We start from the raw sequence: 9159 nt of genomic DNA on the forward strand, positions 1-9159 counted from the left end.
TAATCCTTCTGAACAAGCCAAACCTGTTTGGACCAATGACGATTTGATAGCTTTTTTACACCAGTGGATTTTGCCATGTTTTTTCCCTACCTCTCCTGTGGAATCAGCTAGGCCTAGTACGACATTTTTTGACATGATTTCTCAGGTATGTTATGTTTTATCCAATTCCATACTTTTCTGTGATTCCTTATTACATCTATGTTGTCTTCAGATTTTGCTTTACACATGTGTTTTCACTGTAGGTTGGATCCTCTGAGTTGCGAAGCGACCTTGTCCTGGGTACGTTTACTGCCTTTTTCTTTTCAGGATTTCTGTTTTTCTTTTTTTGGTGGTATGTTTTCTATCATGTATGTGAGACTTTGGAATCTTGTGTATAATTTGTGAGTCAACACTCAACCCTTTCTTCTTTGGTTGCTCGCTTGTTGCAGTTGGAGGCAAAATACGCTATTCTTTTCCCATCTTGGTTCTTATCTACTCGTCCTTGTTCCCCTTCCAGGAGTTTCTCATCTCATCATTTTATTCAACGTTGATGGGCATTTTGCCAATAGTACCAGAGACTAACCAGAGGGTTCTGGTCCAGTGGGAGCTTGACTATATTATACTTATCCTTTGGTGATCTTTCACTACAGTTCCACTTGTCCTACTAATTCTTTTCCCACCTCCTTTGTCCCTGGTACCTTTTTCTTTTCCCATGACTTGGTATTCTGAGGTGGTACAAGATTTTCTGTCAGTACAGGCCATTGCACCTGTTCATCATCTTTCTCCAGGCTGTTTGTTGTCCTCGTAACAAACCGGAGACTGGTGGCCTGTACTAGGTTTGTCTCACCTTATTCTAATTTTCAGTCTATCCTATTTTACCTTGAAGTCATTTCTTACCCTTAGGTGGGCTTTTTCTTCAGGTTCATTGATGACAAAGAGAAATGTTGCAAATGTTTATTTGCATATCTCAGTATTTCGTCACTCACGACTCTCTCTTCAATTTATTCTCCACAGGGTGGTTTCTCTGTTTCGTGCACTGACCTTTGGACTTGCTTCAGCCCTGTATGTCTTGTTGGGCATTCAGAGGATTAATTTGTTGCTTATATGCTCTTAGGTTACGCTTTCCTTTTTCTGTGGTCGACTGGTCACTTTTTGTTCTGAACAGGAGTCTGCCTGTTACCCTTATCAGCTGCTCCTTGAGGTGGCTGTAATCAGCTGTTAAGCAAGTTGAAGACGTCCTTACTATGACCTATCCAGTATCTTGTTATTTTTCTACACACATCTCAGTTTGGCCTGGCCTTCTCCTCTTTGACTTAGTTTGATGGGTTTTCAGTTTGATTACAACTCACAAAATTATATCACTTTTGGAGATGTGATTTTACATGTTAGACGTTATTCCCTTAGGTCAAGCTCATATGCAGGCTCTTTTGTGAGCTTTTCATGACTGGTGTAATTTTGCAGGGATCCTTTATCAGCTCTTATTACCCTTCATCCTACCCTTGTTGTTGATTGGCGTTGGTGGATAGATATGACTTGCATGTTGGCGTGTGTCCCACTTCCTCCTCCTTTTCCGGTTTACCACATTTCATGAATGCATCCTATTGGGGATTGGGGGCATGGGTTGATTAACTGGAAGATTTGGTTTTTTTTTTGTCTGTGGCTGAGAGGTCTTATGCTAACAAAACCCTGGAGCGGAGGTAATGTACCGTATCAGAAGTTATTATTTTCCTATACCAAAAATATATATCTAATAGGTACTTGCATCCCCTCACAATTCCCACCCTTCCTTCCCACTGAAAACTGGTGCTTCTATCTGCCGAAATTTGAAGTGATAGTTTGGTAGAATTGAATCGAGGGAGTCACATGCGTTATGAGAGTGTGTCACACTCTTATTCGTGGAGGGATGATGCATGATGATTTGCATTAGAGATAAGACCTATCAGAAATACATTTTCAATGTAGGAAAATTATAACTTACATGTAAAGCCACTCCTTTCCCCCTCTTTAGTACTCTGTCCCTATTAAATAGCCTATAACCCTATATTTTTAAAGAAATTTCTATCATCAAAATCATCAACATTTAACCATGTTTCAGTTATTCCCATTTTATCAAAATCCTCCATTCTTACCAGTGCTCTAAAGTCATCTATTTTATTTCTTCATATACTTCTAGCATTACAACAGTAACAGTTAACCCTATCCTTATAGCTAATTATATCATGTGATTGAAGTTGTAGAATTAAGTACACCACCTTACAGCACTTATTCACTAGATAATTAAAAATTAATGTCATTTATTCCTGAAATATGTGGCAGAAATATGGCCAATTCCCTCAAACAAAAAATAGTTTGAGAAAGTGACACAACTAGGTCAGGGTTAAAGTTTCAGCTAATACATCTGTTATTTTAGATTGATAAATCATCATCACATTCCATTTTAATAATATCAATAAAATGTTTACAATTAACTATACAATACCACACAAAAATATAGTTCAAGCATGTTTGATCGCAGTGCTAATCAATTGTGAAGATTATAGCTACCACGTTTTCACAAAATAAAAATCCAGTAAATGTGAAAATATTGTATTCCTACAATTCTTTCAAAATCTCTCCTGTGACATTTATTGTAAAAAACAAAACACTAGTAAAATATCATTCATGGAATAGAAGCATTGTTTTTACACTTTTCCATATTATGGAGTGTTTTAAATGACATAGTTACATTTTGTGGCAGTTTTTTTAACATTTATATTCTTTATGGTGTTACTTCTTTATTAGAGAAATTACATTGTGACTTGTTTTACATTTTCAGAATTTTAATATTCTTTGTCACATAAGGTTTTTTTATCATCTAGTAGTTCTCTCTTTATGCTTGTATATGACAAACTTACATTTTATGTTATTTATTATTATTTGTTAATGTGCTCCACATAGGAAAAAGCTTAGACAGAATCGTTGAAGGGTTAGAATATAAAGTGATTCTAAATTATGTACATACTGCATGGAGCATGTTAACAAAAATATTTTTATTATTATTTTTGTTAACATGCTGTACGTAGTACATTCGTAATTTAGACTCTCTTTATATTCTAACCCTTCAACAATTCTGTCTAAGCCTTTTTTTTCTATGTAACATGGTTTAAACTGCCTGACGAAGGGCTTCTTCCCTAAACATTGCAAATAATAATAAAGTTTTTGTTATAGATGTATGTTTTACCAGTTTTGAACACTTTTTTTAATTATTTTTCCATGTCTTGTGGTTTTCTGTCGTGTACATTTTATAGTTGTTTTCCTCTCCAGTTTTCTTTGCCTTGTATTTAGTTGTTCAGTTAGAAGTTTTAAAAAGTAAAAATAAAAAGTTAACAAACCCAAAAAATGAAAGTCCGTAAACCATTAAACAAAAATTAATATCTACAACCAACTAAGAGAGCTATATCAATATTGCTACATGCAATTAATTAATGTAACTTTGTAGCATCCATGGAATACCTAAAATTGAAAATGTGCTAAATTTTAATGTTTTATTGCTTATTCCAGTACAAAACCATGTAAGTACTTTAAACAAGGACAAGGTGTGTGTCCATTTGCTGGAGCTTGTTTCTATCTGCATGCTTATCCAGATGGCAGGAAAGCTGAACTTCCACCTCCCAGACCTCGTCGTCGAAGGAACCATGGAGAACTAGAGACATTTGATGTGAGCCTAGTTTGTTACGATTTATATGTAAAAAAAAAACAAACTAGAAATAATTAATTTTTCTAAGCTGATGCAAGTGTAACACCAATGTCATAATGAATGTGTCTCATGAAGCGAGCATACTTGAATTCAGTTCATTTTAAAATTTGGGTTAAAAAAGTAATAGTATCAAAGTTTAAGTAAAGTTTGCTAATATCTAACAAGGAGAAAATCATTAACAAAAATACTACAGATAGAAGTTAGCTTGGACCTATAATTTTGCATTGAAACTTTCCCATGTTTAAATATAATACATGAATTAGTGAAGCACTTTGGAAGAAATTACGCTATTAGTTGTTAGTCATAAAAATTTTGGCTTTAAGGCTAACAAGTGTCTTGAGAAATTTAGTTTTAGAGTGTTCATTATGGATTCAAAACAATCATCACCTGGGCAAAATTATTGGAAAGAAGAGGGATTTGTGAGAGATAAAAAATGTTATTTTTCACATGTTATTTCTTACAAATTTGTAATAGGCAAATTTAGAGTAATATGAGAAAAACACTTTCCAGTCTAGCATGATTTTTGATGCTAATATTGCATCTAAAATTCTTCTTAGTTAATTAATTACATATTGTACTTTTGCTGAAATCAAATTTTGAAACAGATTTTCAAAAGTTTTATCTTTGCAAGTAAAATTCACACACTGGAAGATCTCTGTAAAGGAAATGGTAGCTTGTTGTTGACAGCATGAAGGGCCCGGCATGGCCAGGTGGTTAGGGCGCTCAACTTGCAATCTGTGGGTCACAGGTTCGAATCCCCGTCACACCAAGCATGCTTGCCCTTTCAGCTGTGGAGGCACTATAATGTGATGGTTAGTCCCACTATTCATTGGTAAAAGAATAGCCCAAGAGTTGGTGGTGGGTGGTGATGACTAGCTGCCTTGCCTCTAGTCTCACACTGCTAAATTAGTGACAGCATCAATTATAATTTGAAAGAAGATTACTATGTTTTGAAATTGATAGTTCATTAAAAACATTTTTCAACAGTTATGTAAATATCAATTGAACACTTATTTTGTATTGCAGAGGATATTCTTGTGGGATTTCTTTGATATCCATGATGACCAGATACTGTTTCACTTGGATATTGAAGATATGTTTGACTTGTTCACCGACACTGATGAAGAATCAGAGTATAGTGATTTGGACTTATAGGAAATGTTTCTTAGTTTTCAGTTTTTAGTATACCTCATAAAAAAGAAAAAAAAAAGAAAGAAAAAGAAAAAAATTGGCATCACTGGGCACCTCAGGAGTTAAGAGCAAAAGTTTGTTAGATGAATCAGTTTTACTGTATATGTGTTTCTTTGGCCTTTTTATGTTATGTTGTGATACGGTTTTGTATAAGTTTGATAATATTTAGAAAATAAATCAAGCTATCTTTGTTTGTTATTGGACATTTAGTTTTAGAATTTTAAAACTAAGACTTGTGGTTTGTTAATGTCTGTTTAACTTGTAGTGTTTGTTTTATTTTCAGAAACTTTTAAGGTGAAAAAACTTCATGATCATACAAAACTTCAGCAACTAAAGATTGTGTGTGTATGACTTATGATATTTCAATTCTGCTGTGTAGAGATTATAGGTTTTGTAATGTGTTTTTTGTAACTTTATGTGATTATTTTTGTCAGTTTTTATAAATCATGCCTCTGTTTTTTACCCCGGAGGTTCATCTATCACTTGAACATATGACAGGGTAACCTTATTTCTTATTAGACTGACATTTTAATAAAAACTGTAATTTTGGAATGAGTTTTTGTACCAGTTTTTATTGTTTTATGCACACAAAATGTGTTTGTGTTAATATGTTTATACACTGTTCAACAGTATTGGTGCAACCTTAATAGCTGTTGTTCCAAATTTCTTCAATCGTGTTTTCAATAAATTGTTTTATTTTCAAATTCTGGAGAATTACCTTGCTATTAAATATAGTTTTGAGTCTCTTAGTACATTTAGGTGTAAATCAGCATTTTTAGTTTTTACTGAAACAATAAGACATATTTGAAATTTGTTTGTTGTCCTATAACAAGTCTATTGTAGGAATCTCAGTGTAACTGATATATTCCTGTTTTTACCACCAATTTAAAAAATATTTTCAGACAATAGTTGTTTGTACTTTTTTCTCTCTCTCTCTTTTTCCTGTGTAGAGAAATTAATCATGTGCAATATTCTTGCTTATTAAAGATATATTATTTCATCAGTTCTTTAGTATAAAAAAATATACTAATTATATTAACTTTAAATCTTATTAAGTACAAAATATTGTGGCTTAAGTCTCATACATAATCTGTGGAATAGTTGATATAGAACATATCAACTTTTTTCTATAGTTCATAATCTGCAAAGTAGTTAAAAAGCTTTCATTTCATCTCTGGGAATTTTACTTGTATCATTTCAGTAAACTAATTGTAAGTTCCATTACCTTTCATGATTTGTAAATTCTAAATTTAATCATTTGTAATTGATGTGTAATTTGGCAAAAATTATCTTTAGAATTTTCTTTGGAATGGAAAATGTATTTGTAGAAACTTGTATTACTGTAAATTATAGATATTTTATTCGGTAATTAAACCTGAAATATTAAACATGTCTATTAGTAGAAACTTGTATTACTGTTAGTTGTATTATAGAAATTCTATTCAATCATTACACATGAAATATTTAACAGACAATCCAAAAATAAACTAGTGGAAAATTTCAGTTTTGGAAAAAGAGTGTTGAGAATTTGTGTCATAGTTAGTATTATGAGCATTCAGATACCTCGTAAGTTAAATTTTCATTATTCATAATCTGATATTAATGACAGTATCATTGTGTCAGTTGTTATTGTTGTCATATCTCTTAAACTAAATCAGACCATGGATATTTAGAACACACTTTTGATACAGGCACACAAAGCTTTCTCAGTCTTCTTTGCCCACAAACCATTGCCAAAAAATTTTCATGACTAGTGTACTAGTCTATATACCCTATCAATTATGTGCCATTTCTGAACATGTACATATCCTGTGACTATTCTTCACCAATAGTATTGTTCTACCTATATTGGCGCAGCTAGCTCCCTCTGCTATTTGCACTTAATCTTCATTTTCTCAATTGGCACAACATTGTTTAGATGCGTGTTTTCTTGCATGTAGCTATAATTTATAAATATGCTTCTTTGTCATTACAGTTTTTTTCCAACAGTTTTATTTTACTGCATTTACTTGTTTCAACATTCTTTTTCTTTCTTTTTTTTTTTTTTTTAGCATTTATTACCAGAGATCATAGTATGAATTTGTGATCAATGTATGAATTATGGTAATTTCTGTTACGGTCAAAAATGCTACTGGTACGACTTCCCAGGAATTTGGTTTGACTTTATTTGCAGAGGAGGTACAGGTCTTAATTTGCATTTGTTCAACAAGCAATTTCTTCTTTTCAATGTGACAGTGTTTCTGAAATACAGTTAATGATAAGATAATTTGGACTTTCTTTTTCTGGCACCTTCTTATTTTGGTCTGTCACACTCTATACCTTTTTTAGATTTCACCTTCCATCAGTTGGCGTGATGCCATGTCATTCACTTTGGTCGAGAATTGTCCTTCCAAGTGATATACCCCTCGACGTGGATTCCTGTACATGGTGAGGGGACCTCCCAGGGAAGGTTCTGTATTTTCAGTTACTTCCTCTGGGATCTAAACATCTATCCACGTGTTTGCCGTGCGTGGCGACCCGTTAAGGGGAGGAGAGGATCCTGGAGGTTGAGTGGTGTCTGGGGCACTGCAACACACCACTTTGGCCTTGAATTCCTGTAGACAGGTGGCCTTTGGGTGGCCCCCCCCAGGGTCATTCGGCTGGTCCTCTTGGGCTAGGGTCAACTGAGTACCAGTGTTGGGCGTTCTCAACGGGTGTTGTGGACATTGTGTCTGATGCTGGCGTTGCTGCAGTTTCCTTGTTTGACATTGTAGTGCATCCCCTTGTAGGACTCCATGGCAGGTGGGGTCAGTGGGCACTGAAACTTTTTTCTTAATTATGAATCCCCCCAATCCAAATGAAAAAATAGTGAAAACTCTGCTTATTGGTAAACGATCATGCCTAGAAGACTCTGCACAGCCATCTCCACCACAAGGTGACCCTGTACCTCGCTTTCTGATCTTACATTCACTATCTGATAAATCTTTAGGGCAAATGTCCCCCTTTTTTATTCAGAAGGGTTTAGAGGGGCTTGCTGGCTCTCCAAAGTCAGTTAAGAAACTCCATTCTGGAGACATCTTGGTCGAAATATCCACAGCTAAGCACAGTGAACTCCTCTTGAATTCAAGGGCCATTGGGGATATGCCTATTGAGGTTACTTCCCATGCTTCCTTGAATTCATCACGAGGAGTTATTGTTGACAGGGACTTGAAGTCTATCCCCAAGTTAGAGATCCTTGCTGGTATCTCCAGCCAAGGAGTTTCAGCTGTCGATAGATCTCCACTCATAAGGATGGTATTATGGTGCCGACCTCAGTTCTTATTTTTACATTTTCATCACCACATCCACTGGCCGCTGTTAAGGCAGGTTATTTGAACTGTAAGGTACGGCCTTATATTCCAAACCCTCTCTGATGTTTTCAGTGCCAGCGGTTTGGTCATTTAGTGACATCTTGTCGTGGTTCTATGACATGTGCTCGTTGTGGTGGCAAGGACCACGACACCTATGAATGTAAACTGGACCCGCACTGTGTTAATTGTAGTGGTTCCCACCCCTCTTACTTTAGCCCTAAGTGGGTGGAGGAGAAAAAGGTACAGCATTTGAAGACCGTTCACAATATTTCCTATCCAGAGGCTTGGAAGCTATTGTTCCCTACTCCATCTCGGACATATGCCACTGCACTACTCTCCACTGCTACAGTGGGAGTGCAGATGGACCTTTCCGTGCCTCCATCTGAGTCTTTTTTCACGCCATGTGAGAGGTCTTCTTTCCTCCATGATTAATAGAGTTGATAGGTCTACGTCGACTCCAATCTCTGTCCCCACTATTCCTTCCAGTGACTGCCTGGGTCAACCTCCTCAGGCACCAGCCTCTGGTGTCCGTGTGAGTCCTTCTTTGGCCCCTAAAAGCAGGACAATCATTCTATCACGTCCTCAGTCCTTGAATTCTCACACTGATGACAGAGATCTGCCCACTTGATCAAGGGCAGGATCCATGGAGGTCGATCGACCCCCCTCTAGTAAAGAAAAACGACGTGGTCGTAAACTGAAGGGTTCCCCACCCTTTTCTCCTAAACATACATAACAATGGCCACATTAATACAGTGGAACATTAAGGCCTTGATTGACTCTTATCATCCCGTGTGTCTATCCTTGCAGGAAACATTCCTGACACCTGCCAATACAGTCACCTTTCAGCAATTTTCTCTGTACCAGAATGACAGGTTGTGTGATGGGCGGGTGCATGGAGGGGGTGGCACTGCTGGTCGACCAGCA

General features: G+C 35.9%; 1 protein-coding gene across 1 annotated transcript in view; it reads left to right on the forward strand.

The window, feature by feature from the left end:
- The window catches only part of LOC106470652 (probable E3 ubiquitin-protein ligase makorin-1), a 31891-nt gene extending 25604 nt beyond the window's left edge, over positions 1 to 6287 (forward strand). The window contains exons 8-9 of the mRNA XM_013931216.2: positions 3520 to 3676; positions 4742 to 6287. Coding sequence (XP_013786670.1) covers positions 3520 to 3676; positions 4742 to 4870 — 286 coding nt within the window. The 3' untranslated portion in view covers positions 4871 to 6287. The remainder of the gene's footprint in view (positions 1 to 3519; positions 3677 to 4741) is intronic.
- Positions 6288 to 9159: the final 2872 nt, after the last annotated feature.

This window comes from Limulus polyphemus, unplaced genomic scaffold (genome assembly GCF_000517525.1).
Source record: "Limulus polyphemus unplaced genomic scaffold, Limulus_polyphemus-2.1.2 Scaffold4142, whole genome shotgun sequence".
NCBI lineage: Eukaryota > Metazoa > Arthropoda > Merostomata > Xiphosura > Limulidae > Limulus > Limulus polyphemus.